Source organism: Telmatherina bonti (genome assembly GCF_933228915.1).
Source record: "Telmatherina bonti genome assembly, chromosome: 17".
NCBI lineage: Eukaryota > Metazoa > Chordata > Actinopteri > Atheriniformes > Telmatherinidae > Telmatherina > Telmatherina bonti.
The window spans coordinates 25596471-25617467 of NC_136615.1; the positions used below are offsets into that span (position 1 = coordinate 25596471).

At 36.5% G+C, this 20997-nt stretch overlaps 1 protein-coding gene across 1 annotated transcript in view; it reads right to left on the reverse strand.

Moving 5' to 3' along the window:
- il11ra (interleukin 11 receptor subunit alpha) overlaps positions 1–20997 on the reverse strand; it is a 45179-nt gene that overhangs the window by 7859 nt on the left and 16323 nt on the right. The window contains exons 2-7 of the mRNA XM_079256207.1: positions 8276–8372; positions 3602–3668; positions 2657–2820; positions 2013–2127; positions 1650–1816; positions 398–564 (exon numbers count right to left, since the gene is read on the reverse strand). Coding sequence (XP_079112333.1) covers positions 398–564; positions 1650–1816; positions 2013–2127; positions 2657–2820; positions 3602–3668; positions 8276–8372 — 777 coding nt within the window. The remainder of the gene's footprint in view (positions 1–397; positions 565–1649; positions 1817–2012; positions 2128–2656; positions 2821–3601; positions 3669–8275; positions 8373–20997) is intronic.

A 20997-nucleotide genomic window follows, 5' to 3' on the forward strand; every position in this document is an offset into this window, starting at 1 on the left:
AACACCAAAGTTGAAAGTGATCTTGCCAAAGTGATAATCATGAATACTTTAGTTAAGTAAAAAACATTAATAGTCTTAGTGAAAACAGATTTGGATTTTACACAGAGGGCAAGTAATATAATAATTATACTAATACTACTACTACTACTACTACTACTACTACTACTACTACTACTACTACTACTACTACTACTAACAATAATAATAATAATAATAATTCTCAGTTGATGGAAACATAAACGTGGGGAACTTTGATTTTCAATTGAATTCATATTGTGGTCTAATTTGGGAGATCAGTAAACACTGAACTGCATCACAACCAAACGTGAGTTACGTCCCTACAGTTCATCAAGTTTCCATCAACAACACAGTTAAACCCGTGGCTTTGTGTACCAACCTGTGACCAGTAGTTCGAGCCCTGTGGCCTGTATCTCATCTGAAACTGTAGGGAAAACAAGTCATAATCCTTTGGCCAGGATGAAGGATATCGCCATGAGACCATCAGTCGTTGTGGAAAGCCTTCAACTTTCACTACCACAACAGATTCTGGAGGGTCCGGCTTCACTGCAAACAAAACAGTTTATCAAAATACAATTTAAGTTCAATTTCTCCAGCAGTTTCATTTCTTGGTGTATGTTTTCTAAAGGAGACAGCTCATGGCAGGAAAACGTGATAAAGCAAATAGAAGTCCTTGTTAGGCTAATGGAGGACGAAGTGTTGCTCCAGCTCTTCGGTTTTGATGGGTACAGCTAATTCAGCCTAGTTCATGCCGTGTTTCCTGGAACAGCCTTGTTTATATCAGAAAACGTTTGTCTGTGTCGTCTTATTATTACAGCCTCCCAGTAGTTCTTTGAAGCCTGTTTGATGGACTTATGTTGTGTTTGTTAAAAAATAAAAACACCTTTGGATCAACAGCAACAGAGGAAGCAGCACACAAGCAAAGCATGTGCACAGCATTGCATCAAGGTCATATACTCTATCAATCTGCCTGTGTGAACCGTTACAGCCTTAGATGTGCCTTTAAAAGTTTGTGCACATCCTAAATGCTAAAGGTGCATGCAGATCACATGCTTACATCTAGGAATATGTTTGAGTGGAAAAAAAAAACCTGTTTTGGCTGTGAGCTTGGTATGTGTATTGTTTTAATAATGTTACAAAAAAAATCCTGCAAAAGAATAAAGATTTTTGTTTTATGATCTAAAACGTGCAGAGGCAGATTCTGTGTTCAGGACGGTTTTAGTGCTGCAATCATTGGTCAGTTTTTGTGTTGAGTTCTTCAAAAAATAAATAGAATGATCAGTTAAAGTGGCTGCCTTCACACTCCTCTTTTGATCTCTGTGTACACATCTGTGCAACACTAAAAAGCTCTGATTTGATGTTTTTTATGAAAGTGGCTGCAGTCAGACCTCAACCCTCTCCTATTAAAGTACAATTGCATCTCTACATCACTCATGCCAGCTTAGCTGAAAACAAAACCTGTAGCCAGTTGCTCAATCTGCTTTTACAGTTAGGAAAGCAGGAGGTGTGTCATGAAATTTAACCATTTGAAAACACGTAATGAGTAAAACACGGCAATGAGTCTGATCCCATAAATTTATTTTAGTCTTATAGAGAAATAGTTAATCTAATATGTTTTCATTTGATCTTACATTTTTCATACATCCGCATGTAGAAATATGTTGAATGAGAACCCAGAGCATTTGTCTCCGTAACGTTAAGAGTATGCAATGTGTTGTAGAAATTATAGTCTTCTGCATCACAGTGCTTGTGGGTGACATCAACGTTGCAAGGCTTCCATTCGTTTTTCTCCTTCCCCCTTGAAAACAAGAAAATAGCATCTGGATTATTCTTGGGGAAAACTGTATTCAAACTATTACTGCTGAATGGCAAGGCCACTATCATGTGAAAGGAAGGAAGGATGTAGAGAGCAAAAAAAGCAAAGAGGCAGAGAACAATTCACATTTCATTCAACATGTGGCCCCCTGGTTTGAGTTGCAGTATCTGGCTCTTACATGAGGAAGGCACTGTATGTGGCCGGCAAGAAGGTTTTTACAGATTCCCTCCAGTAGCAGCGAGCATGCGAGTGATTGGTCAGTCGACAGGAAATGTGCAGAGGCCCGGGCGGTTCTAGGAAACACAAGTCACAGTTTTAATCAGGACAGTTTATTTTTTTATGCAGCCTGTTAGAAATCATGATGTTGTTGCTAATCTAAAATGAAAACATTGGACTGATGTCCCTCTTATTGACTATAATATTCTAGGGAGGATTGACCGGTACGATGCAAAACTCCCTGTTCCTCAAAAGGAAGCTCCCTTAGGGAGCCACCTCCTGTTTAAGACAGCAACAGGAAGTGGAGGGCTTTGTGATGACCGATAAGAGCCCTTCCTCTGAGCACCAGTAGCAAATGTTGACTCGCTTTATAAAAAGGTTTGTATGTTACAAACAGAAAACTATCTATTTACATGTTGAGGAATAGTTTATGTTTGATATAAAAAGCATGAATGAAAATTTTAAAAAGAAGACCAAAACATAATAATATGTTGAACTGTTAAAGAAATCCACTTTGAAGATGTAGTCCTGCAGCATCAGATGCCTCCTTAACAGTGGTATCATTTAAAATGGTTGATTGTACCTCAACAAGTCAACAATACTTACGGCCCAGCCTGAGATTAACAGAATGGAGGAGTCCATCGTTGTCATAGCAGCTGTAGTTGCCCTGCGCCGACTGGTCGACGCGCAGCAGCACTAATCTTCCATCTGATGTCACTTTGTGCCATGGCAGCACCGCGCTGTTGTTGAGATGCCAGACCACAGGTACCCTGCTCAGAGACATGATAAACATTAGTTATTAGGCAGGTAAGACAGTCTAATATAAACAACTTTAATCAGGAGCAAGTCTTTGACACTTGACAGACCTCACCTTAGCATGCAACAAATTACAAGTGTCACTTCTCTGTTTATATACTTTAACCCAGTGTTTTTCAACCTCTTTTGAGCCAAGGCACACTTTCTTCACTGAAAACTCACAAGGCACACCACAAACCAAAATGGGTTTTTTTTGTTTTTTTTTGTTTTTTTAAAAAAAGGCCCTTATTACTAAAATAAAGTCGATATTGTTAAAGTGGCCTTGAATAGACATAAGATAAACACAAGAAAAAGGAATTTTATTATCGTTCACCTGTGCCCTGGATGAACACAAAGCTGCTTTTTAGACTAATCACGTGAAATTGGATAATTTCCCAGGGTACACCTAATCATCTCTCACAGCACACTAGTGTGTCACGGCACAGTGGTTGAAAAACACTGCTTTAACCTTTTAGCGCCTGACTCATCCACATCCTTAAATTATTTTATACATTGTGTCCCAGATATCTTCTCAGGAATTCTTGTAAATGGTGAAGGTAAATGTTTTTAACAAATCAAAAAATAAATACTGAGCTACTTAAGTTGTAAAGGTTGAAGGCTGATTTTTCTGTCAATCTGTTTTCAAAACTGCGAGAATACAAAATGATATTACTACAACTTTTTAATGATAAATGTCACAAATGTTACAAAAACTCTAAGATCTATTCTTGACATGCTGCTGGCTTTACACCTTACCTGATTTGTGAATTCCCACATGCCAGTGTCACATTCGACAGTAAACGCCCATACTGAACACCTGACACTGCAAACACAGAATTCACATAAAACAATAAAGCACATTCTAGTCAGTCTAGCTTATTTTAACATCTGCATGCTGTGGAATCTGACATACAGTCTATCTGCATTGTCTACGTTAATGTGATTCAGGCTCTACCATTTACAGTATTGTCAGCAGTGTTACAATAACATGACCATAAAAGGTTTGGATCCAGCAGACAGCAGGCTGACGAGAATTTGGCAAACAGCACTGGATTTTTTTTTTTTTTTTTTTTAATGAAAGCCTTTTATTGTTACAGTTGAAATATTATATTTCACCACCCCATTCCATTGTCACCATTAAAATATTATGTTTGTTATTGTTCTACATTTAAATATTAGGTTTCAGTAAATCCATTCTGAAACTCCTTCAGTAATACCCAAAAAGAAGCATGAAGCACTTAAAGGAAACACTAAAACTATAATGTAAACACAAACTGCACACTTGAACTTCATTAAGAAATATTTAGGATATTAACACTGAGAAAGAAACCACTGTAGCATGAAGATGAAAAAGTCATAAGACTTTACTTAATTCAATTCCATATTTACTGCTGGAGTTTCATCTAGCTGGGAATATACCTTACACTTAAGTTTAATTAGTGGACATTTTATGAACCATCTTTCAGGTTTTTGTCTCGGCATACATACAATAAAAGATTAAAATAAGTTTTGAGGCAAATGTGTTTGTTAACATGACTTTAAATCCCTATCCTTTCTCTTCTCTGAGCTCTATAGAGCCAGTAAAAGTCAGTCCAATGCTCACTATTGTTCTCTCTTTTTCTTTCCTTCTTTTCTTGATAACGTACTTGTGCATTTTCTAATTTGCTGAATTAATTTGATTCACAACATATCAATATTAATTCCTTTACAGGTGCAATGTTTGGCACTTCCTCAAAGGCTTCACTTTTAACCGCTGAGGGTTGCCGCTTGGTTGGAAATGTATGTTGTGTTGCTTTAGGATCTTGATAATTGTAACGTTGAGAACATCAAACCCAAAGTTATGTTTGATTAACTGATCTATCAATGTTAGACTGAGTCTGATGAAGTCTTTTGGTTTCCTGAGATGCTTTATGACAGTTTGAAACAACAACTTTAGAAGGAAAAGTTGAAAAACTCTTATCTGCAATCGCAACATAGATGTGATGTAGAGGTGTAGATTTGAAGCAGTACTAAGAGCTGTGTATACCTGAGCAAATATTTGTGGTGACTGGAGTAATTTTCAGTAGATGGGAGTTGATACTCCATCTGCTGTATGCCAGTGTATGTGTGTGCATGTTTAGCTTGGATTGATCATGTGAAAGCTGGCATTGATAGCAGTTTGAGTGAAAAAAGAAGCAACACAAACAGCTTCATTAAATCTGTACCTCAGTCACAGAAGCATACACACTCCTTGTTGGCCTCTCCTCCCATGGTATCAAACAATTAACCCTAGGTTTCACTCCATTTTTTTCCTTTCCTTAAAAAATTTAACATGAATAGGTTTAGTAAAATGAAGGGTGATTTTCATTAGCTAGGTATTTTAGATAAAGAACATATTATGTATAATCCAACATGAATTGTTTGCACTTAATCAGAAAGAAAGTTTTACTGGAGTCCTTTTGAATATTTGCTTTTCACTGGTTTACTTTCCTGGCCTTTATGCTGTTTGTGGCTACATAAAATGAGGCAGCTAGGGAAGAGAAAAGAAACAAGCCTAAATGTTCTCCACAGTGATTTTGTGGTTACATTTATATTTCTGAGAGCAGGACATGAATGTGGAAACAGAGCTGAACAATGAAGCACAGTGAGGCTTTCTAGGAGCAAATGTGCAAAATAGAACCCTGCTAATAATGTTGTGGTGTCTGTGGGATAAAACTGATTACATACAACACAAGAAGTGGGCTGAAAATGTGAAACTCTCACACAACTGTTATTCATGTGACTTCAAACTAAGCTGTGAAACATTATAAAGTGAGAGGCAAAAGAGAAATGAAAACATCTCCATGATGAGTGAACATTTTCTATTCTGTTTCATTCAGGAAGTTTTTTTTTTCTGAAATCACAATACATTAAACATCAAACATGGGTGGAACAGGAACTGCTTCACAAATACACAAACAATTATACCAATTTAAGTTGGTTGTACTTCCAATTATAGCTTACAATCAAAAGCCAAACTACTGTTTTAAAAAATAAAATAAAATAAAAAAATTCAATAGATGTGCTGCTTGTTAAACATAAAATCTGCAAAATGGAGATGCAGTTTAAGCCCTGACCTTCTGGTTAATACAGCCACTGACCAACTCTCAGAATCAGGAATGTGAACAAACAAATTTCTGGGGACACCTTTATTATTATGATCCATTTAATTTAATTTCTTTTGTGCATTGTGTGTATTATTTTCACTCATCTGCCTCACCTCTGTCTGTCTGCACACACTGTCAGTCTCATAACCTTTTATGGGCATTTTTGGGCATTTACCTGCAAATTAGTGCCAGCTGGCACTACCTTTCAACTAGAATTCATTTATCTAAAGGGGAAAATATGTGCAATCTTGCAGCCTACGAATACATTTAAGAATCTTTCTGAGTTATCTTAAGAAGATCGTAAGAAGATGTTGGTGAAACAGACCCATTGAATTTGGATGTATGTTGTAGCAGTCAATATGGGATTGAGAGTACTGCACTAGGGTCAAGACTGATGCTTTATGATAAAGGACAGAACCATGTTGGGCAGTTTCTCAGAACAGCAGGGGGGAAAAGCAAGAATCAATTCCTTTAGTCAAAGCTGTATTCAGATTACTACAGTTTTCCCCTCGTTCTACTTATTGTAGCCCCCTTAGTGTAAGTCTTTCCATCTGTTTCAATCCTATTATTCAGAGTCTCCTCACCAGTTTTATCCAGTTTTTTTCTTTTTCCCTTTAACTACTGAAAACATACACTCTCTGCACCCTCTGTTTCTATATGTGTGTGTGTGTGTGCTCCCTGGGGCCTCAGCGGAGTGCAAAGAGTTGGCCGGCCTGAATGTGTGTATTCATGTTTTATTGGCAGTGAAGTGCATTATTCCCTAAACCCGCAGCGTTCCACTCATATCTGATTCTGCCTCTGGCAAGAGCAACCCGACACGCGTGCACACGCAGACATAAAAACCACACAGACACTCGCACATAAACATGCGTTGTTGTACTCATATCCACGCACACAGATGTACACACGCAGATGCAAGCTGACAGGGTGCAGGTTTTTCCTCACATTGAAATCAGATGGCAGGGTAGACACAGAACTTGCAAAGTGGATGAAACTTAGTACTTTCCAAACAATAAAAATGGGACTGTGGAGCTGCTGAAGGGTTGGATAAATGGGAAAGGAAAACATTTAACAACTTCATCCAAGAGGTCTATAGGCTAGCTATTCTTTTTGCTGGAGTGATTAATGTGACTGAATCAAGGCAGAGATTTACTACAGAGGTAGAATGACACGAAGAGAAAATATAAGAAAAAGAAACAGATGGGTAGAAACAAATAAAGATGGAAAGAATTTTCTCCCTGAGGTTCAGCAAATCAAAGACTCAAACACCAGAACTCATGTTTGCCGGGAGCAAACATGACCTACTGAAGCTGAACTTCAAAAATCCTAATCCAAAATGTGTTTTATGATGGTGAGCTGCACTGTTTCCACTTTACACCCTCCTTATTTCAGTAATAGATTTAGATCCCGTCAGCACTTCGCACCTAAAATAGTTTACAAAGGAATCCGTGCTAGGTCCTTTATAGAGTGTCTCCTGTATGTGTCTGTATTTCCAGGCAAATATTGTCACATGCTACAGAGTGCTGTGAAAAAAAAGAGCTATTTTTTATTTCAATTTGACCATAAACCCATCTAGTTACCTCCTAAAGTGGTCTTTAACAATCATTTTCCAGGATTTCTGAGAGTTTTCTGTAGATTTTGTTTGGACATTGGCAACAATTTCGCTCACTTTTAGTAAAGCCTTTGCCACGTTTGGATTTTTTTGACCTATCATTTATAAATATGAAAATCCAACTAACTTTTGACAACTGTTGTGTCCACACATACCAGACAATTTGCCAAAAGAATATAAATTGAATTAAATTTAACCTTTTTTTTCAACCAACAGCTTGTCACAAAGACTCATAATTGGTTTCCATTTCTTTGGCCAACTGCAACAATGTCAACATTAACACAGTTTGACAGGTGTAACATAACATTTTTGCAGCTACAAGGATATTCCAAAGGAGCTATTAGATGAAGCTGAAACACATGAAGATGGATAGACTGTGGGTTCAGATACAAATGTGAGGCCCCTCTGTCAGGTTTTTCTTTTATTATATCCTGTTTTTTAAGGACATTGCTTTCAGATATTGGTAATCTGTGGTAAAGTTTTTTTTTTTTCATTTAGGTGTGTCATTTCTTTTGTTCTACATTTCAACATTTACCTAAAACTTTAAGATACCTTACATGCGACATGGAGACGTGAAAAATGTGCTAATAAAACAAATGGGCTAATATTGAGCAAAGAAAACAGTCATAACTGTGTGTTGTCCAATACAAGTTCAATTCTGAGTGAGTGTGTCTGTGTGTCTGTGTGTGTTACCTTCATTGGTCTGAATCTGAGCACGACTGGAAGGCAGTGACAAAGATAAGAACCAGATGACTGTCAGACATACAGGACTGGACAAAAGGCCTGGCATCTAGAGAGACAGAGACAATGTGTTAAAATGAAGTTTTTCATTGTAAAGTCGGAATAATGTGTCAGTAAGAATAAAAAATTATAACAGTAGTTTCATCACAATCATCATAATCTGCATCCTGCCAAGACAAACTTTCAAAAAAACTCTACAATTCTCTTTACTTTGGTTACTCTTGTCTTTGCAGAAGCAACATAAAAACTACAGGGGGCCATTTTTATCAATCAAACTGTAAACATGTCCTGCTTAAAGCGGTAAACTCTGCATTAGGGCTGCACAATTATGACCAAAACAATAATCACAATTATTTTCATCACTACTGTAACCACAATTATTAATTGTGCCTGGAAAAACATGTATTTATAATGCACCACTTGTAAAGAACCTACCTGGCAAATTTACATATATATGAATATACATATATATGGACACATGGAGCAGAGCTCGCGTTTTGAATATAAATATCGTTGACGATCAGGTTTCTTTATATGTGGCCACCAAAATCGAGATCACGATCAAAATCCAATTACTTGTGCCGCCCTACTCTGCATTACATGTGGAAATCACCTCTGCCTTGTAACTGCTGCAAGGTTTTTTTTTCCAAAATAAAAAAAAGTAAATTTGACTTCAAGACAAAATTGAAAAAAAAAAAAAACACAACAAATAATAAAATATAAAAACATTAAAAGTAGAGAAAGACAACAAAGTATCTAGATCTGCAAAACTCCAATTGAGTACGTTAATTCTCCTTCATACTTTAAAAACAGCAGATAGAACCAACAGCAGAGATGCAGCTTTTTAATACTCTTTTTTTAAACTGTGATTGTGTATTCTATAAAGACTATTCAGTGTTTCCTTTGGAATAGTTTCAATGTCATGTCTGTACAGAAACTGAAGAGAACATCTTCTGTGGGTTGACTAACTTAAAAAGTCACACAAAGCAGTAGTGCGAACTTGTCATCTTTGCAGAAAGAAAACCTTCCCCTCAATGCCAAACAACTGCTTCTCACGAAGAACCTACCTCACAAAGATCACATAAGAAGATGACTGATGAGTTCTATGAACAGAGATCTTATAAGAATCACAGTAGTATAACAGTATTTCATGACATTTTTAGTGACTATACTTCAAAAACTACCAAATGTAAAAGAAAAAAGAAAAAAAAGGCAAAATATAAATGCAATTTCCACCTCTCATATTGCTGCTTCAAATTTTTTCAAGAGTATATACTGACCATTCAACCAAATTCATACTTATCAGCTGTTATCTATGGAAGTCAAAGCAGCTGATGGCATGTTAGGTGTGACCAGCACTAATTACAGATATCTAATCCCTGAGTGTTTCTCAACCTTGGACTGTATTAAAAGGTGGAGAGTTTTTTTCAGTTTCACATGAAGCAAAAGTGCTGCATCTCTGACTCCAATAACCTCCTGGTCAAAAAGTGTCATCGTGCTTCATGAAACACTAAATAATACTAAAAAGTAAACAAAAAAAAATCAATTGATTTAAATATATATACATACACATACACACACACACACATTCATATATATATCACATACACACACACACATATTTATATATATATATATATATATATATATTTTTATATATATATATATATATATAGCGTGTGTGTGCACGTGTGTGCGCGTGTGCGTGTGTGTGTGTGTATATATGTGTGTTTGTATAAAACCAACTATCATTATCCTGACATTAGGTAAGACCATATACTGTATAGAAAGATGGACGTAGCTTCCATGACGTCACATATAGGTTTCTGAAAAGCTGAATTGAAGCTCGGTGGGCAGTTCCCACCATCGCCATCTAAGCAGCGGCATGCGTGTCGTCTCGTCCGGAAAATACAAATATGGACAAAAAGGAAAAGCTAAGAGGGGGGCTGTGAGCGTCATGGTGGATGATTGACATTTACCAAATTCCAACCTGCCTGTAGCTAAGAGCTTACCAAGCTGTCCCGGAGATAACAGGAGCTAACCAGTTAACGGAGGTAAGCGGGCTAAACCTAATTCACGTTTTTTAACCGGGAGATCGGGTACCTGCCAAACAAAATGACTCACCCTTAAATGTGCCGAATTTCGAGATTAAATTACTTTTAAACAGGCGAGTTAGAAAAAAAATCACTCCCCCCACAGTTGTCATGGAGGTAAACCTGACCTGTTTAACCAAAAATGGATTTTTTTTACCAGGCTGTAAGCATGTTCATTTCTGCATTGAAGTTGGTCTTTTTAACATGGGAGTCTATGGGGATTTGCCCTGTTTTGGAGCTAGCCCTAGATGAGGGGGGAACTGCAGTCTATGGGTGAGACTAAGACTGACATTAGATATTTGAAACATAAGTGCTGTCACAATCAGTGATGTAGATAAACTGCTCCAACCCTTGTGTAGCAACAAGCTGCTGTTTACTGTTCATAATAACCACTTCTACAAAGTACTTGGCAATGCATTTTTAGGTTCCCAGCTCTCCACAGCTCAAGTGTTATGAAAATCAAATGAAATAACAAAAATTACTGCTAATAAAGAGCTACAAAGATGCCTATTGAGATACAAACTCAAATTACCAAGCTACACACAGCCAGTCATTCGTATAGTTTATTTGTGCAGTGACAAAGGTGAACGCGTCTTTACATGATGGATTCAACTTTTATTGATACACTGAATGTAAAAATATGTGCCTTCAAACAATTACTCCAAAATCTGCAAGTGTATTTTCAAGAACAGAAAGGGTTTCTTAGGTGCAGGCTGCAGACAATATCAGATGCAGTAATAGAAATAATGGTTTTAACCCCTCTTTTTTGTACTTTCTACAAACTAGCAAAATACCGGCAAACAAATTCCTAACAACAAAATCAAACTTTGAAAAACTCCATTAGCTGCTGGACAATTTGTGCAATCTTGGCAACACAAATAACCTGAACTTTGAGCTTTTCTTACAAGTGCTTCAAAACATGTGCTGTGGTTTAGTAAGATTAAGGCTGTAACATCTGGTTCGTGGCATCTCTGTCAAACATATCATGTGTTTATTTAAACTTCTAAATAAATAGAAGAAATGTTTCATGAGGAAAACAGGGTGTTGCGTTTGTTTTACAGAAGTGTTATGAGAGTCCCTGTGTTTAAGCTATGGTAGAAGTGTAAGATGTTTTAAACATTAATTTATAATCTGTGCAAAACTGTAAAACAACAAGTTCACAATAACTCTTAAATCATGCTTGTTAGAAAATGTCTACCTTTTCTGCATGACCCCAACGTGGTGTGTTAAACACATTGAGTGACCTTAAACAACAACTCCCTCACAGCTTGACCCCACAGAATTACACATACTGAAAACAGTAGATATGTATCCAGTTACTATCACTATAGGCCCATTAAACTCACCGAACTCAGGCTTTTTTTCTTTTTTTTTTAACACATATTTTTTAAATGAAAAATCAAAGAAACAAATGTGGCATTCATTCAAAGACACAGACTAACTACTGGAAAGTAGATTTGCGCACCTCCCTCTCCAGACAAAAGTTGCATGTGTATCAGTCAAAAGAAAACAGCAGAAATAACTGTACAGATGACACAAAGACACCCCCCCCCCCCCCCCCCCCAAAATTGCTCTCAAGCCTTTGTCAGTGAGCAGTAGCAAATATCGTTTCCATTGATGTAGCACAGCAGTGTTACATTCACCACTGTGCACTCAGCAAATTTAAATCTTACACCTCTTCTCCCGCTCTTGCTTTCATTCCCCCTACTCTATCAATCCCGCTTTTCATTTTTATTTTTTTTATTTTTTATTTTTTTTTAACTAAAGCCTCTTTACTTACAGTACATTCCACAATTGCACCCTGGTAGGAGCACTGGTGAACTCTGCTGTTGACACACAGGTGCAGAGACCTTTGCCAACATATATTACTCATAGTAATTTAAGAAACGTGTTTTCTTTATAATGCCTAAGAATACTGAAAATAATGGAAAATAACTTATTAGACAAATGATAATAAGTAAGAACTTTCCAGGCTGCTCATTAAACAGGCTCTTCTATAAGTTTTAGTCCACAATAAACAACTAAATGAATTACTTTATTGGCTATTTTGGTCCATGAAAAGCTGTGTTTTAGATGGAAAATGAGGATTCAGCTTTTTTGAGTAGTTGTGAGAACTTACAGGTTTACAGCTGGAAAGTAAAGAAACAACTTCAAAAGGTCTGAAAAGTTGCCAATTCATTTAATCTGCAATAAGTCCACTGGACTTAAAAAAGACCTGAGTTTTTTTTTTGGTTTTTTTTTTTAAATAAATTCATGCTTTAGAATCCTATTATTTTACAGGTGAAAAAAAAACTGTAAACATGTTGATGTGCTAAAAAGTCTGAAATAAATATTTAGTTAAATGCATGTCTGCAAAGTTTAGTCTGATTATATAAGGCACCTTATTCAACGTCTGACAACTGGTTTAATAACATAGTGTAACTTATATCCAAATCTGCTCTTGAGAAATTGTAAAGTAATTGTTTTTTAGGCAGTCAACATTTACACACAGGTGATGGTAAGCTCTATGTGCAGCAGCCTCTCCAACCACCACCAAACATCCATACTCATTCACACACCAGTGTAGCTGACACTGCAGGCAAAGTGCATAAAGCCTTTAGTCCAAAGACAAAGCAGTAAAATGACTGCCAACCTTCTGGGTTATCAGTCAAGAGCATACAAGATGCATCTTCCCATATTCCCATGCAATTTTCACTGGATCCCATGTATGCCTGGCTTTACACTGAACCACCTCTGAGTCTTCAAACTCCCTTCACAAATATTAAGAGTTTAGCTTCTCCCTCCCTCCGTTTTCCTAAATTCTTCCCATTGAAAGTACAAGGTTTAGTAAACATGTTTGCAAAGAGGTCTCCAATTCCCCTTCTCTAACATTTAGCAAGAGTTCTGTTCTGTTGTTTTGCCAATAAGCAACAATCTTCAACTGAATCTTGAGGCAGACACTGACAATCAGTAGGACTAAGTATATCTAACTTCGAACAAAATCCACAAAAACATAAGGAAGACCAACAGTGACACTGATTAAACCTAAATACATTTTAAGCATAGCAGTAAATACCCTCAGTATTTGGCCTTCCCCAATAGCCTTTATTTTTTCTGTGTTACAGAAATGATCCAACTTCTTGGATAGAAACACTTCAACCACTGTCACGTTGTGATTCATTTTGTAAATACACATTTGTTTCAGTTTTTTAAAAAGCTATAATTCTCTGCTAGAAACCAAAAAAAAAAAAAAAAAAAAAAAAAAAAAATGGAAACCACATTATGTGACAAAGTGACATTCCTTAATGAGGCAGGGTTACTGTTCCAAGTGAAAAGAAAACACCAGCATTCAGTCTTTTCAAAACTCAGACTCTCAACCCGTGTTTGCAATCTTCCTGCTGATGCAGAGTATCAATTGGATGGTAGTAACTAGTAACTAACACAATAAATATGAATCGAGCAGCAGAGTATGAAGTAGACACATTTTCATTGACTGGTTTGAAGTAAAAGCTGCATGAGGCGACAAAAGGGTTACATCAGAAGTTGTAATTCAGTCATTTTAGAAAACCTCAAAGAGTAACAAAACAACTATGGTGGGAATTTATGAGGGGAAAATAGATAATCCCTCCCCAGGAATGACTTGAAGCTCTCAGAATAACTTGGAAATCATATCTAGAAACAATCACATGAGAAGTTTGCAGGCTCAGACCAGTCAACGGCTGGTGAGTCACATGACTTTAATGTTTCCCAGTTGAAGTATAAATTTCTGTTCAATTAAATGCACATGAATTCTTCTTTGAAGCAGTCAGACAGCACTCAAGGCAGTTTATAAATATGTTTGCTTTTGAAAACCAATATGAAGCTTTTTTTTTCTTTAATAGTAACTATCCACCTTTTCTTAGTCAAATCTTCAAAATTTGAATCAAAAACAGTAATGAAAGCAGGTTGGTGGCAGCTCAGCCCATAAACATTGAAATTGCTGCAATTACTACAAAATAATTTCTGAACTACTTTTTCAAAGCAGTTGGATAAGGTTTCCTGATTTCTTTCTTTATAACAATTAACCTGTTGCAGTACCTGCAAAATTTCCCGAAATTTATCTAAAAGCCAATGAAATTTAATGCCAATCAGCCACAACGTGATTGCTTTTAACTGTCAAAAGTGGACAAACATCCTCCTCAAGGACTGCAATAAGATTCCCGTGTCAATGCCCTTTCTTTCTAGGTTTTGTGTATGTGTGTGTAATCACAAGCCTATTCTCTGAGTCACACACCCCCATCACTCTGCTGTGTCTCTTCCATTCCCACAATAGACAGGGGAATGTAGCCATGGATATTGTCACTAGGATGTATTCAAAGAGCAAGAATTCCCACATCCTCAAAGGACATAACAGATGTCACAAACCCACCAAACTCTAGTCTGCACAATTTCCTCATGAAAGGAAAACTGTTCACATTTCTTTGACATAACAACTACAGAGAGAATAAAGGTAATTGGTGAAACAAAACATGAAAAAAAAATCCTAAATGAGAAATGTTCCTTCCAAGTTGGGATTAATAAGAGTGGCATATGATGCATCCTGACTGACAAAGGTGAAATAGTTGAATGTGTTAAATGTAGGCAGGAGATTCTTTTATTTTGAAGTTGCAATGTAAAACAGACAACATAGTAAAATGAGGTGTGTGCGCACACTCATGATGAGTAACCCAATCCAAAAAGGCTCTATTAAGCAGTCCTCTCTGTAGCACAATCCCACGTGATGAGTCACTTATACTCCAGCAAGCCGCTGCACATTCAGGCAGCTTTCCAAGGCAAGAAAGAAGAAGGGGGGTGGGGGGGACAGTGAAAAAGTGTGTGGGTGTGTGGGTGTTGGGGGAAAAAAAAAAAAAAAAGGGGGGGGGGGGGGGGGGGGTAAAGAAAAAAAATGAGCATGAAAATCTCTGCAGTTTTTTAAATCTTACTTTTACTCCAGAAGGTAATCCTTTGTACACACACACACAGTCACACTGTTTGTTGACCAGTGACATAACATGTCATTACAGGATGTCCTGTCCACAAGAACAGGTCATTAGAGGCTATGTCATAAATTAGACTTTAACAAAGAATGATGTATCATTTAGTCCATTGCCTCCATAATGTGCTCATCTGAGTGTGTTCATTTATGTGTGTGACCAACATCCACATCTGAAATTAAAATGATGACAAAATGAGTGATTAACTAACCTAATTGTGCATTTATGTATAAGAGCGAAAGAGCACTTTGTGACTGCATGTGCACAGCCAAGTAAACTAACACAACCAAGACGGTGGGAGGACGACTACAATGGCTCTGGTGTTTACCCAGGTCACCATGGCAATCATATCACACCCAGTCTGTTTGACCTTTCCAGGCGGCAAGGCGACAACAACATTGCTGACAGACTTGTATGTGCATCTGTTTTTCTGTAGCTGAAGCTCCTTATTGCAGGCCTTGCTCTCTGTGATTCTGAGGACACACAGTGTACGTCTTTCTTCCATTCAGCCTTTAAATTTTCTCCATTCAATTTCTCTCTTTGTGGGTCAGTTCTGTGGGTGTGACTGAGTTTACGGAACAAGTAAAGGCAGGACATAAGCTGCACACACACATATAAAACATAGCATCCAATAGAAGAATTAGATATCAGGACATGATCACAGTTGTCCAAACTCGAGCCTGTTCATCCAGCCTGTTGAGCTGAGAGGGAAAAACTGTGTCCTGGTGGTTGGTCAGACTACAGCATCTGGCAATCAGAGCACCAACTGGAGCCTAAAGAAACTAAGTGTTATCCAAGAGTAATCTTTGAGCTGCAGCTAATGACAGTTTAAATTACTTAGAAAGAAAGCCACTATTAACATGTAAAAAAAAGAAAAGTTCTGTCAACCTTTAAAATAAACACTATCTGCTGAAAGGTCTTGAGTACATATGAGATAAAGTAAAAGCTGAAGAGGGAAAAATAAGAGATCATGCTCCTGAGAGGGATAAGAGGAGATAAGTATAGGTAATCTGTTACCAAAGTAAGTGCTAGAGATACAGGACCAGGAAGAACGGGAAGGTTAATAGCTTCGTTGATCCAATAGCATCATGTTTTAGTTATATTGTTCTGCATTGTGAGGTTTTACATAGAAGTTCTGATGCTCTTCATGGTTTTTGCATTTCTTTAAAAATATGACCGAAAATACCAAAAGATCATCCTCCAATGCTTTTAGAAATCAAAGAAAACACAATCATGTTATGACAGTTAATGAGCCAAAATCATTTATTCAAATTGAAAAATAATCTATTAATACAAGTTTTTGAGTCCATAAAGTTTGGGAACCTTGAGAACAAGAAAATAATTTGAAGGTGGAATAATAAGTGTTTTCAGTGTATGATAATGATCAGGTTAGGGCTGGGCGATATATCGAGTATACTCGAGATATCGTGGCTAGTCCTCTGTGCGATATAGAAAATGCCTATATTCGTCATATTCGAGTATCCTGTTGTCACGCAGTTGTTTTTAGCTGTGGGCGGGGTTTCCTCCTACTAAGGCTATAGCGTTGCCTTCCAAGATCATTGGAGTTCAGCTGACACAATTAGGAATCTTGTATACAAGTAATAATAAAAACAAGATGTCTCATTTAAGTCAGACATTCAGGTTTCTCTGACACCCTTTGGAAGGTGCTCTTCTCCCACGAAGGAAAACAAAAACATGCCCGAAATCCTTTATCCCTTCTGCAATCAGACTCTTAAACACTGGTATATTGAGACTTAGTATTTATTTATCAGTATTTGTTTGATTTTATTTGTTGTTTAAGCTTTTCATTGCTGCATTTAGAGTAACTAGTGTCATGTTCATTGTTATTTTAGTTTTGTCTGAGCTGTCACAAACAATTCTACTTCACTAAAACTTTGCATGACTTTATGTTATCAGTTACTAATTATTATTATTTAGGGTGTTTCTGTTGTACTGTGACCTGAGAACTCTCTAAGAGTGAATAAAGATCTCTGAACTGAACAATGGTGTGAATGGTAGGACTGCAAGGAGAAAGTCTTGGTTTAAACAATGTCACTGTGCATCTGAATATGTCTGCTGATTGCAGTACTGTGGTTTGGGACTCTTTAGAAGCAGTCCCCACCTAGGACAGAAAGCTGTATCATACAGAATAAAGACCTTAGACTACTAACATCATTATAGTACAAGCTATAAAGTTAAGCACACGTCTGTGAAATGGAGTTCTGTATGGAAAGCAATAGAGTAGCATCATTTTTTATGACAGATAATGTTACTGCCACTTTCAACAGTATAGTTGCATATTGGATGTCTTTTCTGATATCATGCAGCCCTATATCACACACGTGTCATTCACAGACAGTTAACATTGGATAATTAAACTAAATGCAAACATGGCCAAACTATTTCTTTCTCATGTGCTTGGCTGTGAAAAGTATAGAAAATTAAAGATAACTCTTTCAGATGTCATTTCATATTAATCCTTGCTACCTGAATGGGCTGCTATAACAGATTACAAGCATAATAAAGACCTTAACACAGCTAAAACTTGCAAGATTGCAATTTACTTGATTTACTTATACATTTTGTTTTGGCTAAACACAAAAGGAGGAATGACTGCCATGTGTGTACAAAGATAACACCAAAAACTCTACAGATTGAGGCTTAAGTGTGTGTGTGAAAAAGAAAGAGAGAGAAAGGGGAGCATTAGAGAGATCTGTAAGAGAGAGAGAGAGAGAGGTTTGAATGCAAAACAGCTTTTGGCTTATTACTGACACATTTCCATCAACTTGTTAGGACTTTCCGAAGTAAAATATTACTTGCTATATGGAGGTTTGGCAGAAGTATCATAAACCTGTACGTTTGAGTGATTGTGTGCACATTTGTGTGTGTGTGGCAGCAGGAGTATCTTGGACTCGGCTCCACAACGCTGGAATTTCCTCCAACTCTGTCGCCAGTACAAGATGGCTACCATATGCCAGCCATTCACACACATGCAAACATACACACACATACACACACTGTTGAATGAAGACCGCAACCCTGTTTGTAATACTGAAGCCAAACTCGTATATAAATAAACAGGCACTGAAATGTATAATGGGGTAAAGCCGAACTGAACACACACATCTGCAGACAAATGTGCCTTTTTCTGCAGTGTGCGTTTGTCTTTTTGTGATCAACTGAGAAAACTGATTTTAAATCATAATGACAAGAACATCCACTACCACACATGCTACAAAAAAGAAAAAATAATGTACCATTTTCCATTTCTGGCAAGTCGACCTCCTTCTCTTAGTTGAGAGCTGTTTTCATTCCACTGATATTTCTTGTTTAAACCCAGTTAAATCCAGCTCTAATGTAAAACCAAAGATTATTATCAAGATTTCAAATCCAATCAATGTTTATTTTTAAGGCAATAAATTACAGAACAGTTAGTAATCATTTCAGGTAATTATCAACGACATTTACTCTACATTGTTCTGAGTCTGAAATATAATGCTAATGTTACAGCTATTATTCTAGTTTGAATAAAACTGGCCTCGAGATAAAAATACAGAAAAAAAACATCAATCTGACTACAGTCTAAATTAAAAATAAACACGGTCATGACACTTTTCACATGTCACTAATAACATTAATGTAACTACTCACACCTGATCTCACAGTTGTGTATTGCAAGGAAACAAGGAAGTATGTAAATCCAACTGACCAATAACTAACAAATAGCCTACTTAGTATATGTCAGATCTTTTAAGCTGCACCTGTTGATGGAGAATGAACTTCCTCTTCTTTTAAAACAAAATGGCACATCTGGTGACTTGTTACATTTTCTGTTACTGCTACCTAGAGGATTTGTGATGACGGAGAAGAACGAGTAAAACTATGCTATGCTAAACGATAGATGCCAAATCCCAGCCACAGTCTACCATCAATCCTGTGCATGCATCAAGGTGTTGAGTAGTGTTTATATTAGGCTGCTTGAGAGGGATGAGAAAAACCTCTGTCCTGCCTGCCAGTGCCACAGTAAACACCAGCATGTGTAAATGTTAACCATAGCCAAGATCTGAAACTTCTGTCTCCACTGTGAAGATACATAAAGGAATGACAGTTTCTTGGCTTTAACATATCCCAAAAGGAGCATTCAGTCCAAACCAGGGTCTTTGTAAGAGTTATAGAGACCTGAAGCTCTGACTCTGAACAGCAGGTGGGTTATAGATGAGTAAAAAAGTCATAACTCCTATGTTGCATATTGTTGGCTCAATAAACACCAAGTTTTAAGGGTGTTCTGATGCCATTTTTTTTTCATCCAATATTAATCCCCATTCCAGAGGTTTAGGTATCTGCCAATATATATATATATATATATATATATATATATATATATATATATATATATATATATATATATATATATATTATATATATATTATATATATTACAAGTTTTCAGGTGTAAATATTTTATATTATATATATATATATATATATATATATATATATATAATATAAAATATTTACACCTGAAAACTTGTAATATATATAATATATATAATAAATACATTATATATATATATATATATATATATATATATATACATACATACATACATACATACATACATACATACATACATACATACATACATACATACATACATACATACATACATACATACATTCATACATACATACATACATACATACATACATACATACATACATACATACATACATACATACATACATATATATATATATATATATATATATATATATATATATATATATATATATGTATATGTATTTACCTATATATAACTAAAATATTTACACCTGAAAACATTGATTATTAAGTGAAAACACTCATAATAAATATTTAAGAAATAAAATGTTGAAACTGAACTTACAGTGAATGTTTTCCATAATGGGTAGGAGCTGGCCATCCAGGACAATAAGTCATAAAACTTTATCTACGATTACTGTGGCTTTCTGGTTTCCTTTTGCAAATTTTTCATGTTTGTAAAAATAAGAAACTGTTGCCGTTTTCTGTGATTCGTGGTGCTTTTCCTTTAAGGCAGCAAACTCCTCATAATCCTATCCTTTATATGATGGCCATCCAAATGCAAATGCAAGGCTGCAAGAGGTATCAAATGGTGTTTACACAGAAATGCTCGCGATCCCAATCCCTTGACTTTTGGCAGGATTAACGAGTTTTTCCAATGCTAGTATCGATATCAGCCCATCTCTACTAGGCTTCACTGTCTCCCCATTTTCCTGTGATTTGAAAGAATGCACATAATTATTAGTCTAAAAGAGATACTGGCTGATATGTATCGTTTGAACCGGCCTGGCAAAGCAGGATAACATTAAACCAACAGCAGTGGATGAAAATCAGGTGTGTCCTGGATTTTGCTCTGAAAGTGACAGTGACTGCAAGAACAATGAAAAAGGGCCTGTGCTTCAAAAGCACTGACCCATACTCTGACACACGTTATATACAACTTGTTGCTTTTACTGAAAAACATAAAATGCACATTTTTATTCCAGGCACTAAAAATCAGAAATTTGAGTTTACATATCAGACACTGGAC